Here is an 18595-nt window from a genome sequence, read left to right on the forward strand (position 1 = left end):
TTTTCCCTGGTGCGTCAGAGGAATTGAGAGGTCTTCTCAGAAATGTTTGCACTTTCTATTTCTGTACTGCTATGGTATAAAAGAAGCAGTGCTCTCCTGTGAGCTACCGGGGACAAATGCATTGGGAAACCTTTGCCTTGTTCCTAAATTCTGGGTCATTAACTCCTCTTGGATTAGGCCGTTCACTGACCTGTCTCAGGGATGCGTTAGCTACTTTTATTTGTGGTTACAGCCTGATATTATTTTAATTTCAGGAATTTAAGCCCTTCTGACCCTTTGTAGTTTGAGAATGCATTACCGCTGTTGTCTTGAGCAACGACAACAAATACCACCTATTGCTTTCAGCATGACAATGATGACCAGAGCTCTCTTCGTATCAAATAATGGGCACACTTCTGGTGAACACCAGACTCGGGTAATTTAGTGCTCCCAGTACTAGCAATAGACACTGGGCTTCATAACAACAATTCACTGCAACAAGGCTCGTCAGGCCTTTTCTGCAACTTATTTTAGCTCAACTGTAGCTGTATTTTCAAATTTATTTGAGAAACTTCTGCAGTGCCTGCAACTTGCTCAAGGACCGGAGAGCTGTCATCTGGCATCTCCTATGAGTAATGGTAAAATTAGTCAGGTACCTGCTCCCTATCCTGGCATTTCGTTCTTATTTTGGTGATATTATTATTAACCGCTTTTGCTTAGTTTTGAGCAATTGTGTGATTTCCCCTCTAAAATAAATCATGAGGTACAGGGGAACGATTAACAAACTTTAGCAACTGTAGTGTAGCTAACCCCGTAGACCAATAGGAGAGAAAAGAGTGCTGACCAAGGAACAAATACGGGGTAGAAACATTTAGAAGTGATCCTGAGCAGACCCAAGACTGGCATGGAAGAAGCTCCCACCACAACCAGTGCTCCCACCAAGGACAACGCCACACCTCCTCAGCAAGGAGCTCAGGGTGCTGCTGGGTCACTGCATCATCCCACCGAGGAAGAAGGACCTCAGTCTGCAGGTGGGAATTTAACCTCAGGGATGAGGGGCAGGTACTTTAATCAGAGAAACCTTGAGGAGCATTGCTCTCCATCCATCCAGGCCCACACGGTTGTCCTTAATATAGTCACATGCCAACACACTGACCTTCCAACTCATCGGCTTTGGGGCCTGGACTAGCTCTGACAAGCAAGGCAGCTGTAGAAGTGCACTTTGCCGTTAACAAGGAAGAAAGTTTCTTTCTTGTTAGCCCTCTCTAATTAGTCTCTCATGGCTTGTTAAGAAGAATGAGGTAAGTTGACTACAAGCCCACTGAGAAGCTTTCATGGTGATTAGGAAACTTTCTTGGTAAACCCCAGAAGGTCTTGTTAAGCTGATGACTCCTGGAAGGGTGGTTGGTCCCCAAGGACCACTTCTTGCTCTGGGAAGGGGAGCGGCATCACTTACGATGGAAATAGCTGTAAGCACATGTATGGTGAGAGCCTGGAGCTCAGACCTGCTGGAGGGCCTGCTGGAGGGCTTTCTGTGCCAGTATAAGCCGGTCATACACTCTCATTAAAGAAAGAGACATCCTTGTCTTCATGACGTGTGCAGATAACGTGGTTCCCTTGGTTCTCACTAATGGGGTGATTTGTCCCTGCCTGCTTTTGACCCCCTAGCAGAGGGAGCCGGGGAAGCTCGTTGCATTTCTCCTCACCTTTGGACCTCCTCAAAGACAGCTCACACCTTGAATTTCTTGTCATTAATTGCATTAGGATAGATTTGCTTTTGTCTTTTGTAATTCTTAAACTGCGAGGCAAGTTGAAGTACACTACATACATCCTCCATGTCTGACTGATTTTCATAAACGTGACTTTCCTACCATTACGAATTTGGGACTGGAGCATAAGCACAGGAATGGGCTCACCTGGCTCTCAACATCTAAAAATTCATTGTCTAATCACGAGATAATCACCCAGGTCCCCTCTAAGATATGTGGGAATAAGAGAATGTTCTAGCACATCCTAGGACAGATGGTTAAAATGGATGTGGTGCAACAGGAGCAGGTCTGAACATCAAAAGGACTGACCTGCTGTCTATGGTATAGGCATTTCAGAATAGTTTCCTCTGGATTAAATTTATTCTGGTCCGGGGATCTGAACACCTGCTGGAGATGGAAGTGCATTAGGTGCCCCCCTCAAGCCCATTTTCAGTTTGTTTTCACCCAAAAGGAACCCAGCTTATGCAGCCTGACCCCAGCCTGCGATGCAAACGAAAACACGGTGAGGGGAGAAAGCTGGGAGATCTTCAGACTTAAACTCTTTAAACTGCACTCTTTGTCTGAACAAAAGCTAGGAAAATAGAAACATACCTTTATTGACCACAAATGGAGACAAGAAACTCTGACTTAATCACTCAACTTTTATTTCTCTAAATTTGAAGGAAATGAATCTATTTTGGTCCACCTAATCCCTCCTCCCACCAGTCTCAATAATAATAATAATAATAATAATAATAATAATAATAATAATAATAGCAGCTTTATTGTTGGGTTTTTTTTAGTCCAACTTTCAGTTGGACTAAAACTTTATAAAGGAACCAAAGATACTTTAATAACTAAGAAACTGCTTCACCTTTTTTGCATGGTTTCCTACAGGTGGTGCTGGAAACTTTTGCAGGAAAGGAGCAAGATGCAGTGAAATTCCTCAGGCCAGGTCCGGGTTTCGTCGCCCTCATGTAGAAATCCGGTGCCATTTGCTCTGTCCTGAGGTGCCGAGGACATTGGCATGCACTTGACACGTATGCCATGCAACCTTCAGAAGAGTTGGGCCATTCTGGAGCGACATCTGAAAGTTCAGAGGGAGACCTGGGGCCATCTCCAGGGTGTTAACAGCCTACGTGCAGGCAACTGAACTCAATCCCAGATGCCTTTGCGCTTCTTGACGTTGGTTCTTCCAATCTGACCCACCCTATCCACACTGGTGTGAACGTTTCACTGGGAAAAGAGTCTAGGACTATGAAAAGTATGTTTATGACGTGGTGCAATACAGCATCGTGAAGAAATAACTGGGAGAGCTCAGGAGCAGAGGCATGTTACGTCATGACACATGGAGCTCCACCTGAGCTACTAGTTTGGGCGTAAGTAAGGAATATTTAATCCAGATAAAGCACAGGGTGAAGAAGATGATGTACAACATCAGCCACTGCTAAGATCCCATTTTATAGCAGATATACATTATATATGGGGAGAGGTGGGAAGGAGAGGAGGTCTGTCTGCACAGTGACATCTCCTGTCCATCAGGAAGCACTTCAGGATCAGAAGAGCTCATGCTCCTGCGTTGCATCCTGGACCTATTGCAAAAAGCAACAAATGAAAACACAAGCAAGAAAAGACAGGTACACTTCTTGCTGTATGCATCTTTGGGGACGTAATCCCTAGTTTTCTTCTGTTAAGAAGCTGTCTGTCTCTTCACCAGTCTCTTCAGTGCCTCCTTCACCTCCTGGTTCCTCAGGCTGTGGATGAAGGGGCTCAGTGTGGGGATCATCCCTGTGTAAAACACAGAGACCACCTTGTCCCTCCCCAGGACGTAGGTGGAGCTGGGCCGGGTGTAAATGAAGAGGATGGAGCCGTAGTAGAGGGTGACGGCGGTGAGGTGGGTGGCGCAGGTGGAGAAGGCTTTGCTCTGCCCCCTCGGCCAAGCCACCGGAGACGAAGAACTGAGCAGCACACCCAGCGAAGGAGATGCTCTTGTCCTCGGAGACACAGTTCAGCAGGGTCTTGGGGGTGTAGACGGAGGAATACCAGAGATGCGGGAAGGACAAGTTCCCAATGAAGAAGTACATTGGGGTATGGAGCTGTGAGCTACGGCATATCACCATGATGAGGGTGATGTTGCTCACAGGGGTGGTGACGTAGGCTAAGGTGAACACCATGAACAACAGAAGCTGCAGCTTCGGGTCAGTGGTGAACCGCAGGAGGGTGAAGCTGGTGACCGACCTGTGGTTCCTCTCTTCCATGGACAGGGGAAAGGGACTGACCTGGAGACATGGATCACGGCGGCTATTTGATATTTGCAGTGTGGGGTCTGGGGACACCGGCTAAGAGAAGGGCTTCCATGTTGCTGTCATTGCTCTCTGTACCAAAACGCAGCTCCACACACACACACACGCAAAAGGAAAAAGCAGAGTAAATTTTGTACTGAGAAGGGCCGCGCCGTTATGATTTTGGCTGCGCTATTTTATGTCAAATAAAGGTTTGGCTTTTGCATCACTTTGCAAGCTGCGTTTGCCGTGACCGTGCGCGCATACACACACTGTGCGTGGAGCTATGCGTATGGGTACGCACACAAGCAGTTTCTATATATTGCATATGATGCATTAGAGTCTTAATAAAATATATACAGGAAACAGGATATGAAAATATGGGTGGGTACATGCATGTCCGTATGTATACATGTATCTCTGTAGGTATTTGCTGACTGTGCATTCCCCGGCTGCTATGAATGTGAAATCTCAGTCTCAGTGTTGCATTAAATTACTCGTACATTGAGACTCCTTAATTTGAAGTACATATGGCGAAGCTGGAGACACACGTTGAAGACAAATGCATGTAGATTCGCCATCTGGTACAAACCAACACGGTTTCGTTAGATTCGTTTTCATGAGTCGTACCAGTAAAAGCAGTGTCTCGTTAAGTTTTCTGTTTTGCATGAGCAAACATTAAAATGGTTGGACGTACGCCCTAAAAGTCATAATTACAAATGTGTGTATCTGGGAAGACCTCTATTTTTGGGGAAAATTACTGAAAGCAGCAGTCATTCGTGTGCGCATGTGTTCGTACACCTGAGTGCAGGCACGCTTGCATCTACAGAAGTTGGAATTCATCTCACCTGACATCGTCAGTCTAAAAACTAATTATTTAAGCTCTTTCATAGCCAGTGAAAGCGATAGGCTCTTCCACTGGGAGACCAGAGCATGAGCTGTGTCCTGCTGCTTCCTTGCAACTTTCCCCGTGCCCCAACCAGGTTTGTGAAGACCCTCTCCAGGTGCCCCCGGTGCTGGCTGCTTCTCAGAGGTGCTGCAGTGGGCTTGATGATTTTCTCATCTGTCCTCGTGTGTTGAGTCTAATGTTTGTCATCAGGTAACACAAGGGATGGGCAGAGAGATGAGGAGACAAAGGAAAGAAAAACAAATCCCTTTGAAGATTTGTCTTCCTGGTCCCCTTGAAGATTTATCGTCCTGGCTATCCGTGACACCGTATCCCTTGTTGGCCCTTTTTGCCCAGAAATACTTACCTATGGTCTTGTCCAGCAAGCACTGACGGGGTCACAAGTTTAGAGATCACGAGAACAAAGCGCGATGACGCTCTCTGTGTGACATCCCCACACCGGCTCATCTCACAGGGCAGAGCAAGCAGGTATGGCCTCGCCTGTCCCAGCACCGCCCGTGGCGTGTGGCTGGGGATATTTATCCATCGCCTTATTCTGCGTTTCCTTAAGGACCCGGTCCCTGAAGTGTGTAGTTCAGCTATTCAGTATGGCCTTAGCACCGAACAAAATGTTGCTGCACAGTTGTGCACCCCCCAGAGATCCCCTGAGTTACCCCCTGCACCCCAGAAAGAGAATTTTCAGAGCTTTCATGGCTCTCCATGTTGCGTGCTCATTATTTTCATCACTATAGCTGCAGAACAGAGATGCAATCTCAAGAACATCCGAGTTATTTGCATTTAGCTGATCATATGTTTTTACCAGTCTGAAGCCGGGAGGAAACAAGAACTCCTCCTAGGAGTCTCTCCAGAGCATCCTTCACCTCCGTGTTCCTCAGGCTGTGGGTCAGGGGGCTCAGCGTGGGGATCGCCAGGGCGTAGACAATAGACACCACTTTTTCCTGGTCCAGGGAGTAACTTGAACTCTGCAGTCAACTGGGAGAAGTGGGGACTTTTGGGCAATATTCAGATAAGCTATTTAGGATGTTTATTTTGGAGCAAGACGAATTGCTTCCTCGAGTACCTGGCAACAGGGTGGAGAATGGTCAGATGAATAAGTCTACACCTGTAGCTGACAGCATTCAGCTAAATCATGCTCAGACTCAACAGCTGGTATGCTAAATAAAAGCACCGAGGGAGCTATAAATGATCTGGAAAAGAAAAAAAAAAAACCCACTACAACCCCATAATTAGCTTTTCGTTTCTCAGAAAATGTTGTTCCCAATTTCATCTTGGCATTTCTTTCTGGAGCCCTGCAGGCTGGGATGCACAGTGAGAAATCCCACGCCAGTCCAGGGGACTGGCCGTGGTGACGAGCACCAGACCGTGCGCCGCGTGCTAACGCCACTGAACGATTCATTTCACGCCTCAGCGTTTGTTTTTTCTTTTCCCTTTGAGCAATCCAGTGCTCATCAAGGCAGTGTTGAAATTGCATGGATTTTGGTGGAATGAAATTAAACTTCAAGCACGGCTTAGGAGCATCTCTGGAGGGAGCTGCGCGCTGCTGTTAGCCCATGCAGACCGGCTGGTTTACAGAGGTGAAAGGTCTGCCCCAGCCAAGCGTAGGGTCTGCTTATGAATTTGGGTGTCTTCTCTCATTCTCAGGACAACTTTTTGGGAGCTAAAGACCAAAAACCGCCAGGTATCTTAAGGGAAAGAAGCCACACAGACTCACATTTAAAACAGACACACATTTAAAAAAAAATAGCTTTTTTTTTTTTGTAGGGGTTTTTTTTTTTTTTGGTAGGTTTTTTTTTTTTTTTTGTAGGTGTTGCGGCAGGGGAGGTTTAGATTGGATGTAAGGAAAAATTTCTTTACTGAAAGAGTGGTGAAACATTGGAAGAGGCTGCCCAGGGAAGTGGTGGAGTCCCCATCCCTGGAGGTATTTAAAAGACGTGTAGATGAGGCACTTAGGGACATGGCTTAGTGGGTGGTGGTGTTGGGTCGACGGTTGGACTCAATGATCTTAGAGGTCTTTTCCAACCTCAATGATTCTATGATTCTATGATTCTATGATTTTGCTTTCTGCATTCCTTTATTAGTCGTTATTAAAATAATGAATTTTAATTCTAATTAAAATCCATTAGAGGATTTTTGGCATTGTTGCACGCTTGAGCACAGCTTGCGTTTTTATGTATTTCCTGAGTGACTAAAATTTAATGAACAGAATAAAGGCAGAGAGTAAAAACAATAACACAGACACAATCTGGCAGACTTCATAATATCTCAAGCTGATGATTCTTTTCCTACTTTTGAAACTACCTTAGACACCTGCCAGAAAATGATGCTCTCGTCCGCCTAGACATAAATTCTGCTGAAAAGCTGGGCACCCGGTGGCGTTTAGGTAAGCTGTGAGTATGGGATCAGGTAGGTCTTCGGTGAGTTTGCTGCCAGATAAAGGCAGAGTGACTTCAGGAGGGGAAATTTCCAGCTGGTCGTGTTCAGCTGGTCCTCAGTGCTGCCCACATCCCAGAGGGATGCAATGGCTGCTGAGGTTTTTGGCCCCAAATCTCGTTAGGAAAAAATAATATTGAAGAAAAAAGTCGTGGAAGTTAATAGAGGACCTACTTGTGAGAAAAGTTATCATAACATTTTGAAAAGAACTGGTGCCTTTCTTCATGTATTCATATATTTTACGGGATGAAGGCGTCCCTCTTAGCCATGGGGCCATCAACAGCAGTTGTGAAGTGATGGTGGCGGTGAGAGATTATCACCAGGCAGTCGGAGTATGTGCAGAGTTTGTCTGAGGGGGTTTATAACACCTCTGAATTCTCGCTGTCAAAGCAAACACACGTATGAACAGACAGTATCATTCCCGCTAATAATGGCAGGAATAAGTGGTCTCTGAAATGCAGCTGTTGGAGGTTCTGAAAGTGGCAACCTACTCAAACAAACTAATACAGAGAGACAACCAGCTCTGTAAACTAAATCTCTTGGAGAAAGCAGATAGGAAAGTTTTTCGTCACTCCATACATCGGGACCACAGTGTTGTAGATAATACATGTCACGGCACTTGGACCCGGCGGACAGATCTCAGTGAAAAGCATTTTGTTTAGGTAAGACCGCAGTTCTGGTATTGATTTGAGTTTAGGTGATTGCTATTGCCTTGCTCTTCTCACCAATGCTCATAGGAAAAGTAAAAAAAAAAAAAAAAAAGACATGAAAAAACTTAGTGGGGGGACAATTACTGTCTTATCGAAGCCAGCAAAGGCAAAGATCAACATTTGGGGTGGGTTTTGGAGCAAGAGGGTGCTAACAAGGGGAGATCATGACAGCAGAAATGGTTGCAAGAAATATCTTTGCATTGCCGAAATCCAGCTTAAGTGGCACTAGGAAAGACACCTGAGAAAGTTAGATAATAACCAGGGGTGACCGCGGAAAAAAGTTGGGATTTGCTTTTGGTGAATCATGTAGACGTTCGCTTTTCATCCACTCCCTCTCCTCGGCATGGGAGAGGAGGGGAAGACATCTTCTTAAATCCAGATGTTCAAAGCAAATTGTTCCTGGGCTTCATTAGTGAGCCTGGAGATGAAGACATTTATATTCCGGGTGGATTTTGCTTGTTGTCAAGTTTCTATTCTCCATGGACTGAAACGCCTCCAAGGTCACAGAAATGAGTATAAATACCACTTGGACACTAAAAAGTACAGAGAGGGCTTGCCTGCCCTCTGGAAGGTGCAGCAACAAGTCATCCTCAGTGCTGCTTTTAAGGAAAGAGTTCTGAAAAGCACTCTCAGCATTTGCTTGAAGATGAATTATGGCCTCGGTCATATTGTCTGGAGGAGCAGCCAAACTCATCCCAGTCGCTGAAGGAGCTGCATGGACCAGCACTGAAGATCTGAGTTTTCTTGGAGTAGTCATGTCCAAGGTGAGGGCATCTTCTATTCTGGCCAGTCCTCAGCCCTGAACCTGCTCTGAAGCCGTGGGACATGAAGGGACATCATGGGGCTCAAGTAAGCACCCCTTTCTTTCTGTCTGATGGACTTGAAGGCGGTGAGATAGAGGAAAGAAAGGACCAGAGGTGTAAGATATCTCGTTTATAGCAACGAGACTGAGAACAGCAGAAGGAATCCTACATGGGAGGAGGATTCTTCTGCTTTAAAGTTTAGATGACATAAAACAAGGAGACATGTAGGTGTTCGGTCTTTGCATAGGTGCCACTGTAATGGCAAGGGATGGCCCTGGTGACCAAGGCAAGAGGGTGCTCGATGCCTACAGCACAGGCTGTGTTACCTCCTCTCCCTGCCCTGCTCAGCTCCTCCTGTGTTTGCTTGTGTGGCCTCGGCTCTGCATCCAAGTTAGTCTCCCCGTTGCCACTGTGCCACCGCGAATTTCCTTTCCTATGGGGTTGTCAAGCCTGTGTATGCTGAAAACTGTGTGTTCGTATCAGTTTTGAAAGAAAAATGCACACTTTTGCTCTGTTTTGCTTTGCAAAATCAACAAGTAATTCTGCGATTTCTGCAAGTTGAATTGTTCCATGTTGTTTTATTTTTAAAAAAACGTCTCTTTTCAAAACGTACCTGTCGTTTCCTAAGGAAAAAACAAAATGCATTAAATATCTTAATTTAAAATATTACTAAGAAATGCCCAGTGTATTGACTTTCCCCCTGTGCTGAATTTCCCCAGGAAGGCACAGATAAGGAAGCTGCGTAGGAGATGAAATGCTGAGCTAAACCCAGGTGGGCATTCTCACTGTTCAGCTTGACGAGTAGGTTTTGGTTTTAGGATCCTTTCAGAGCCTCTGGACGGAGGCTTGGCTCTTGCGAGGGTGATCCAGAGTCCAGCTGACATTTCATGACCCTCCCGTAGGAAGTGCTCTGCCTCCCTTCGGTGACACCGAGGAAGCTGAGGGTCCTGCTGAGCTGCCCAAATCATTGTCTATCACTTTACCTATCTCCCACAGGTTGAATGCGTTACAGAGAATGACACCTGTCAATCACTCTGATTTGCATGAGTTCGTTCTCTTGGGGCTGACCACCCGCCCAGATCTCCTGGTCCCCCTTTTCTTGGCTTTCCTGGCCATGTACCTGGTGACTCTCTTGGGGAACTTTGGGATAATTATATTAATCAGGACCGATCTTCACCTTCACACCCCCATGTACTACTTCCTCGGCCACTTGGCTTTTGTTGATATCTGCTATTCCTCCATCATCCTCCCCAAAATGCTGGTGCAGGTCTTGACAGAGGAGAAAACCATCGGCTTCTCGGGGTGCGCAGCCCAGCTCTGCTGCTTCGTTGTTTTTGGGGTCACCGAGTGCCTCTTGCTGGCCGTGATGGCCTACGACAGGTATGTGGCCATCTGCAAACCCCTCCTGTACCCCGCCATCATGAGCGGATGGACGTGTCGGTGGCTCGTCGCTGGTTCCTACGCCATCGGCATCTTGCATGCGGTGACGCACACCACTTTCATCTTTACTTTCTCCTTCTGCCGCTCCAATGTTATCAACCACTACTTCTGCGACATTGCCCCGCTCTTAGCTCTCTCCTGCTCCGACACCCACACCTACGAGGTGGTTGTCCTTGCTCTCGTCAGCATAAACTGTCTCAGCACCATGACCATCATCTTTGTCTCCTATACTTATATCCTCCCCACTGTCCTGAGGATCCGCTCTCCGGAGGGCAGGAGAAAAGCCTTCTCCACCTGCGCCTCCCACCTGACGGTCGTCACCATGTTTTACGGGGCAATCTTGTTCATGTACCTGCGCCCCAGCTCCACCTATGCGTTGGATGAGAACAAGACGGCCACGCTGTTTTACACCATCATGACCCCCACGCTGAACCCCTTGGTCTACAGCCTGAGGAACAGTGAGGTGAAGGCTGCCCTGAGAAGAGCGGTTGGGAGAAGGCAGTAAGCGAAGGAAGCTGGTGACCAGGAGAGTATTTCCTTATTGTTGTTATTGAGCGGGACTCAAAATTGCACTGAAGTCTGTACGAAGGTGTATTGAGGGTAATTTCTTTGCAATTTATCTCCTTTAATTACAGGGAGAAGTCAGGTGACTGTCACTGACACAGATTAGACACGTAACTTCTGCACAGCTGAAGCTGGGCGAGTTGAAGCCCAACCTCATGCGCCATCAATGGTCAATGAGCAGTGAGCAGCCCCTCCACACAGCTTGATTCATCCTGTTCGTCTCATTTCTCTGTTCAGCAGCTACAAAGAAAGCCTGGATTGCACCGGACAGGTTTCCGGACTGCTAAGGTTCAGAAGAGAACCCAGAAGAAGAGTCAGAAACCCTTTTTCTATGGAGTGTCTCTCTGAAACCCAGTGCCTACAGGGCTGGGTGGGAATGGGATAGACCTGAAGGACTACAGGACATGATATAATCAGTTAATAACTCAATCACACAATTCTTCACTGTAGCTTCTCAAGCTGTTACCTGTGGCTTGGCACTCGAATAAGGCTTTTTCACCAAAAAACTTGGTTCCTGCAAGGGAAGTGGCAGGTTGAGTTCAAGGGGTTTGGTCCTTCCAGATGTCACAGTGAGCGTCGATGCTAATTTCCCTGGAAACCTCTGGGCGATTTGAGCCTCGCCTTTGCTGTTCCTAAAGCTGCTTCTCAGATGGTGTGCAAATGTAAATAACTTAATCACACGTTGGGTCAATAACAACTGTTTCACCATTTATTGAACCACTGATGCTGTATTTCCCAGCCCTTTAAAGCCTATTAAGAAATAAACTTTCTGTATAATACACCAAGAAGTTACGGAAAGGGGATTGGTACTGATACCCTGAAGGCCTCTCCGTCGTAGTATTAAGAAACAAATAACTTCAGGTAAAAAATACAAATAAACAACTTTAAAGTTGGGAAAAACAACGTTCTTGCTCAAGTAAATTTTCCACCCAGTTGGTATTTTCTCACACCCTCCAAGAAATAGGCACCTCCGTATGGAATTCACTTTGTTGCAAGACCAGTCTCGAAAGCAAATCACACGGATCACACCCCAGAAATGCCCGTCCGCCTCCTAGCAATGGAGATCCGCGTGCATGTGTGCGTTTTATGGATAGCTAGGATTATGAGATGGATCCACGCAATCTGTCCAGGCCTTTGTGAGCCGCTCTACTTGTAGAACTGGTTTTATATTTTTAAATTTAATTTAATTTAATTGTATTGTATTTTATTGTATTGTATTTTTTTTTTTTATTTTATTTTAATATTCCTGTCATACATATATATGTATAGAGAGATTGTACATAGACCTTCTCAAGAAAGGTCGGACCAGATGATCTTTCGAGGTCCAGCCGGGGCTTTCTATGGTTCTATGTATGCTATAAGCAAAATTATCCAACAAACTAGAAGGAAGAATAACAAGGTGTGGTGAAGGTTTTAAAAGAAAGAAGCTATCTGATATCAAAAGTCTCTGTCCTGCCAAGCTCTTGAGCTTTTAATGATATCCTTCATTCAGCTGCAGGTGGAAGCCACTTCTCCCCCAGACCTAAGGCAATGTCTCCTCTCCCACTGCTGGTTGCCAGAGCACACAAAAGCGACAGTCCACCATCCATCTCCTTTCCAAATATAAGCTAATTCCCACGCTACCCACAAGGGCTAAGGGAAAGGTATTTTTTCTGCTGCAGCATTTCCCTGCTGCAGACAAGGCAGGCGGGTCTATGACTCTGCGGAGTCAGAACTCATCACACCACCCGAAGGTGTCCGAGTGGCATCAACAGCCAAGGGGCAACCAAAATCAAGTGTGTGAGAAGGAGGAAGACCCTATGCTGAACTTATCCAGCCAACCTGAATTTTGCCGAATTTTGCAAGGAAGTCGCAGAATTGCACCCAAACACAAATGCTTATGAGCGCGCACTCAAGAAACGACAAATGTCCTTTGGAATTAATTAGGATGAGCAGAAATTAGGACGCTTTTTCTCTTACGTGCCTGCCAGGGAAAGAGGAAGGATTGCTGGTCCCTCCCCAGTGTCGCGGCCATTCCTGTACCGTGCTTTGTGTCCCCCCTTCTTTAACGAGCCATAATTTGCAGAACTGCTGGGTTTGGGCTTTTTTCAGACCCTGACAGCTATCAGCTACCCACAGATTACGTGTTCAGGATTGTCCTTCACCTATGGAAACTAGACACACGCTTAATTTTTAAATGAAATACGCCATTTGGTTTTCATGGCGTGCTTTATCATGAGCCGGGCATTTGGACGTGATGGGACATATCATGGGACACTGGTACATAGCTCCAGGTGCGATTCCATTTGTCTCACCACTTAAGTAGACGGCACTTAAGATGAATGTAAAACACCGTTTGAAATGAACGGCGGGCCCCCTTGACGCAATCGCTGCGCAGAAATTGCCCTTAACACCGGGCAGCCTCAGCAGGGTTCGTCATCCTGTATTTTTAATTATATTGCCTACACTTTCTTCCCTTAAGTGAAGACGCATGCCGAAGTGTGCAGCCTGGGGAGGGATCCCCCTGGGTATTCAAAGGTATAGCTTGAGATCCTGACTCCCGCCAGCTTTTTCACTTTTTAAGTCGGAAGCAAATGCACTGTATCTTTTCAAGCCTTTTATCTTACCTTTTTTCGGCAAGCGAATTTTAAAACACACTTACTCTTCCAAAAGGTTCCCTCCCACCCCAGCAGCTTAACTCTAATAAATAACTTGCAGGTAACAGTGAGGAATTTTATTGGAGTTTAGGGATAAGGTCAACAATCTTGCAAGAAAAATACATATTTATCAGTGAAGAAAAGTTATAAATCAATAAAACTATGATTCGTGCTTCCTGTGAGGAAGAGAAGCCGGGAATAATTCAGGGTGAGTTCTTCCTACAGACTGCTGACTGCAAAGTGAAATAAAGTTTGAGGCTCCCGCTCCTCCTGGTTGCCTCCCAAGGAAGGTATGCTCGCGGGGTCTATTTCTCAGGGCTAAATACTGTAACTGACTTTTGTGCAGAAACTGTGGAAGAACCTACATAAAATTGTGAGGATTAGGGAAAAATTCAATTGTTTTAATGCATCACAGGCTTTCTCGCGTAAGATAAACTGTTCACTGCCTAGCTGATACAGCTCTTCTATGTTGACAGCGGTTTAACACCCTTCTCCTGCACTTCACCAGAGCGCCCTTCACCTCCTTGTTCCTCAGGCTGTAGATGAATGGGTTGAGCATGGGGGTGACCACGGTGTAGAAGATGGAGGCCACCTTATCCAGGCTGCTGTGGCTAGACGCAGGTTGTAGGTACGTGAAGAATATTGTCCCGTAGAATAAGGAGACAGCCGTCAAGTGGGAGGCGCAGGTGTTGAAGGCTCTGGACCTGCTCCGTGCCGAGCGCATCCTCAGGACTGTGCGGAGGATACAGATGTAGGAAAGCGAAATGATCACGCTCGTGCCCACCGCGTTTATGGCGACAAAGGCAAAGATGACCATCTCGCTGCTGCGGGTGTCGGAGCAGGCAAGCTTCAGCACGGGGCTGACGTCGCAGAAGAAGTGGTCGATCTGGTTGGGTCCACAGAAGGAACCCCCAAACGTGCAGCCTGTGTAGATGATGGCACTGAGAAAGGCGATGAGGTAGGACGATGCTACCAGCTGCCGGCAGACGCGGCTGGAGATGACCGTCACATAAAGCAGGGGGTTGCAGATAGCAACATGCCGGTCATAGGCCATCACAGCCAGGAGGTGACACTCGGCAGTCGCAAAGAAAGCAAAGCCATGGAACTGCGTCACGCAGCCAGCGAAAGAAATGGTTTTATTCTCTGATAACAGGTCTGCTAGCATTTTGGGGGAAATGACTGTGGAATAGCAGACGTCAGCGAATGAAAAATGGGTGAGGAAGAAGTACATGGGGGTGTGGAGGCTGGGAACCACCCAAACCAAGACCATAATCCCAACGTTCCCCACCACAGTGACAATGTAAATCAATAGAAACAACCCAAAAAGAGGGGCCTGCACACATGGATGGTCTGTAATTCCCAAGAGGATGAATTTAGTCTGCACGTGATTTCCTCCCATGACCAGATGTTACCTGCTGAGCCAAAAGGAAGAAAAATATCAAAATTATAAAAAATCGTTTCACTTTTGGGCCATATTCCACTCCAATCAATCACCAGTTTAACTGCCACATTTTGGTATAATCTACTCTATTTTCTAAACCCAAACTGTATATGTTTTTTGTTTTTCAGTTGAGGTACTTAGAAGAGAACAGGGAGTGAGTTGAAGCAATATGAATGGCAATTTTGTTTTTCTGCTTGGATGCTTATAACTATGGATTTATTCTAGCACGTGTGTTTTCAGATTTAAGAAAAGAATCAGATCTTTCTTCACTTTCAGTTTGAAAGAAATTTGTTTCGGAAGACACCTCAGGGGAACCTCATAGGAGTGCACGTAAACCTGGAGCAAGAGAAAGTCACAGTCCCAGTGAAATCACAGATTACACGACATTAACGACCTCCAGACATTTTCCTTTGGCTTTTGATTATTACTCCAGTCTTCAAATCACATTTATCAAATTATTATGTATCATTCACAATGGATAAAATTCACATTGGTAAATTCATGATTTATACCTTTATGAGCTCCAGCACGCTGAGGCATCCTAAAACCGTGGGCATTAAGACGCTTACTTGAAAACTGAGTTAATTTTAAAACGTGCTGATTCCAAAGGCTGTTTTGTTAATGACTATATTCTGCTGACGGTTTGAAATGTTGCATTTCTTTATAACGAAATAAGACTCGTCCTTATTTAGCACTTGCATAAATCAGTTCCTCTTGCTTTAGCTGCCTAAGTAAAAGAAAAGCAATTTGCATAAGCCATTACTCCCTCTTATTATGAAGAAAACCTACTTTGTAAGGCTGTTTCCCGACAAAGCCCAAAAAAAGAGGACATGAAGAAGAAAGCCCACTGCCTAAACGTAGGCAAGGCTCTGCTTTGTCTTGGCGTTACGGCTCCTCCTGTGCCTTCGCTGCTATGGAGTGATGGGAGCCAAGGGCTTGTCCCAAATGCAGCAGAGAACGTCTATGCGTCTGCATAACCCCTATTAACCGCCTGATGTGACGAGAGACGTGCTCCTTCCCAGCCTCCGAGAGCTGAGCCTGTGGGTGACGGGGCTCTAAAAACGGTCCCTCGTGTTCTCCTGGGAGAAAGCCCCCAGGGCTCTTCCTGGCAGGGTTTACCAGAGGGGAAAAAAAAAAAAAGAAAAGGAAAAAAAAAAGGGTGAAATGCGATTCTGAAAGCCACTGTGCTGCTTCGGGTGTCTGAAAGACATCACGTGGATGGATGAGCCACCGCTGAGCACAGATACACGGCGGCAGTGATGACCAGCTCCTGTGATGCTTCTGAGGTACTTGTGGACCATGCAAAGGTTTCGGTCTGACCTTGCCGACGGAATGAAAATGAGTTTAGAGACATTTCAGATCTTTCAGAGGATCCCCAAACGGTTCATGAAGCACAACTGACTCCGTCTCTGGAGCTGCTGATGTCCCTCTGTGGACACTAGACAGCCCAGTTTTCCAGCAAGGGTGGGATTATCCACATTTCGGTACCTATGGCACGGCTGTCCACACCTGAGCTGGTGACTCTGGGCTTCCACTATATTAAATGGTGAGAAATGGGCATTTTCAGACAGTGATTAATCTCTCCCAGAGTCAACTGAGAGGCCTTAATGGCCCTGACCAGCCTCACCTGGGGCCTCCATCCCCACCCTCTGCCCATTTGCCCATGAGCTCTATTTAAGCTCCACCCAGGGAGCTTGCTCCTCTCTTGGGTTATGCTAGAGGGGTGCTGGCTTCCAGTTTTGCAGCAGGTGTGCACACCTATGGACTCCTTTGTTCCGCACCTTTGCTTGATCGTGGACCTGCCTAGCAATTGCTGGACCCAACCCTGACCAGGGGATTGACTTGGCTTGACCTTGGACCTGCCTCATCATCACCAACTTGCCCGATGGTCTGGAGTCTTGGCTGAATTTGGCCCAGGTCTCTGGGTCTACTCTACTTGCCTTGCTCAGGTACTGTGGGATGGTCCCCTGCACACCATGGTGTCCCCCTTGGCTCTATTTAAGGAGATTAAAGAGGACAAACCCCTGTGGCACTCCCCAGCCTCCAGGCAGAGCACAACCCACCACCCATCACCCTCTGCACCCAACAGCCCAGCCAGCGCTCGCTCCTCTGGCAGCCTCTCTCCATCCAGGCCATGTCCCTCCATGGGTACCATGGGAGACAGTATTCTCAGCGAGGGAAATAGAGTAAAAAAATTGACATTATATTCAAGTATTATTCTCTGGTCCTTAGTACCTCCTCCATTTCCTAATTTGATATACGATTACGGCCTTCAGTAGGTTGGCAACATTTTGTTTTGGAAATGGGTAGAGTATTCTTTACGATTTTCAAGGCTTAGCGAAGATTGGTAAACCTTTCCAGCTCGAGTGTTTCCATAGCTGCAAGGTGCTGTCTCTAGGAGACGCTGTTTCTCAATAACCTCATAGCAGTTTCTGCTCTTGGCGTATTCTGGCTCCCAGAAGACAACCCATCTCAAGGGTTAAGGAGGTAATAGCTCCAGACCTCTAACTCTTGAAATCACTAAGGGAACTTTCCAATTATATCCGAAGGGGCAAAAAAGCAAGAGTGACTGGCATGGGGTGACGTGCCCAATGAGGCTGTTGGCAGCTTATCCCAACCATCTAAGCTGGAAAGCGATAAATAGTGAAGACGAGAGCCTCTGGGAGACACAGCCATACATGGGCATCCAGCACCATGTAGAATTAAAAAAACAGGAGAAGAAAAGGAGACTCGGAAAAAATTGCTCGCCTGAAGCTCTGGTTTATAAAGCAAGCTAGAAGGTGGAAAAATAAGGTTTTCCTTACTCAGTGATGATGCTGTGCAATAGTCATGCAGACAGGTAAGAAAGCTCTGATTCGAGGCAATGCCAAAGAAACGTAGCAGCGATTGTCTCAAGAGCGAAAATTGCCATTTCTCTTTGAAAACATATCCTTGCCTACTGGTAAGAGTTCTACTGGGACAAATATATACAGGTACAGAAGAAATCTTTAGTACGTCTTATGTGTTTGCCCTCTCCCCAGGCACAATCCTTTTTTGGGGACATGTTAATTATTTTATCCTATTACGAGATGAGCACACACACTTTCAAGTGAATTTACTAGGATAGTGTCTAATTTTCTGTATTGTTACTTTTCTAGTTTTCCTCAGAAATAAAAAGGTGCAGATTGTGAATGATCTCCTTGAGAAACTAATAACAGAGGCAGGCACAAAAGTAGTTCAGACTGAAAAAAGGCTGGATCTTCTCCAGGAAACCAGAAGAGGTGGCGCCTCGGGTCCTTTTTTGGGGGATAGCGGTGGAATTGGTGGCAAGCGAGAACACAGGGCAACGAGCGTCTTCAGGGTGAAGCGGAGGACTGGACTAGGGAATAAAAAAAGAAATTGAAGTATGCTGCAGCCTGGTACGAGGGCAAACTGAGGCTTTCTTACAGAGAAAGGGGAGCTACGTTTAAACTGCTCTCAACTGTTTCAGACACATCGTTATGTTACAACTTTTTTCTAAAAGGAAGTTTTACTTTCTAACCTTAATTTGGCATGTTAATCAGTTGCTTGAAAGTACTTGGGAGGTTACTGTTTGCTTAAAATATAAGTTAAATGATAAAAATTGTGCTGTTCCCTTTATTTCTAGCAAGCCACCAGCTAAGCTGGAAGGTATTGG

At 46.1% G+C, this 18595-nt stretch overlaps 3 protein-coding genes across 3 annotated transcripts; 1 reads left to right on the forward strand and 2 right to left on the reverse strand.

The window, feature by feature from the left end:
* Positions 1–3417: 3417 nt before the first annotated feature.
* On the reverse strand, positions 3418–3985 carry LOC143162908 (olfactory receptor 9G9-like). The gene is made up of 2 exons (XM_076343479.1): positions 3683–3985; positions 3418–3651 (listed from the first exon to the last, which is right to left on the reverse strand). The coding sequence occupies exons 1-2, from the start codon at positions 3983–3985 to the stop codon at positions 3418–3420; spliced, it is 537 nt and encodes a 178-aa protein (XP_076199594.1).
* Positions 3986–5701: 1716 nt separating this feature from the next.
* LOC143162909 (olfactory receptor 5AP2-like) lies at positions 5702–14898 on the reverse strand. Its single transcript, XM_076343480.1, has 2 exons — positions 13957–14898; positions 5702–5878 (listed from the first exon to the last, which is right to left on the reverse strand). The coding sequence occupies exons 1-2, from the start codon at positions 14896–14898 to the stop codon at positions 5702–5704; spliced, it is 1119 nt and encodes a 372-aa protein (XP_076199595.1).
* LOC143163050 (olfactory receptor 5AR1-like) lies at positions 9875–10804 on the forward strand. Its single transcript, XM_076343695.1, has one exon. It carries the CDS (start codon positions 9875–9877, stop codon positions 10802–10804), a length of 930 nt encoding a protein of 309 aa, XP_076199810.1.
* Positions 14899–18595: the final 3697 nt, after the last annotated feature.

This window comes from Aptenodytes patagonicus, chromosome 7, assembly GCF_965638725.1.
Source record: "Aptenodytes patagonicus chromosome 7, bAptPat1.pri.cur, whole genome shotgun sequence".
Classification (NCBI taxonomy): Eukaryota; Metazoa; Chordata; class Aves; order Sphenisciformes; family Spheniscidae; genus Aptenodytes; species Aptenodytes patagonicus.

Excerpts from the sequence above, each read along its gene's own strand:
- LOC143162909 (XM_076343480.1), bottom strand. The coding sequence starts at position 14,898 with ATGGGAGGAAATCACGTGCAGACTAAATTCATCCTCTTGGGAATTACA. Across the intron at positions 5,879-13,956 it reads GCTGTCAACATAGAAGAGCT|AGTTCAAGTTACTCCCTGGA; the intron begins GTATCAGCTAGG and ends AGTTGACTGCAG.
- LOC143162908 (XM_076343479.1), bottom strand. The coding sequence starts at position 3,985 with ATGGAAGAGAGGAACCACAGGTCGGTCACCAGCTTCACCCTCCTGCGG. Across the intron at positions 3,652-3,682 it reads CTGGGTGTGCTGCTCAGTTC|AGCAAAGCCTTCTCCACCTG; the intron begins TTCGTCTCCGGT and ends CCGAGGGGGCAG.
- LOC143163050 (XM_076343695.1), top strand. The coding sequence starts at position 9,875 with ATGACACCTGTCAATCACTCTGATTTGCATGAGTTCGTTCTCTTGGGG.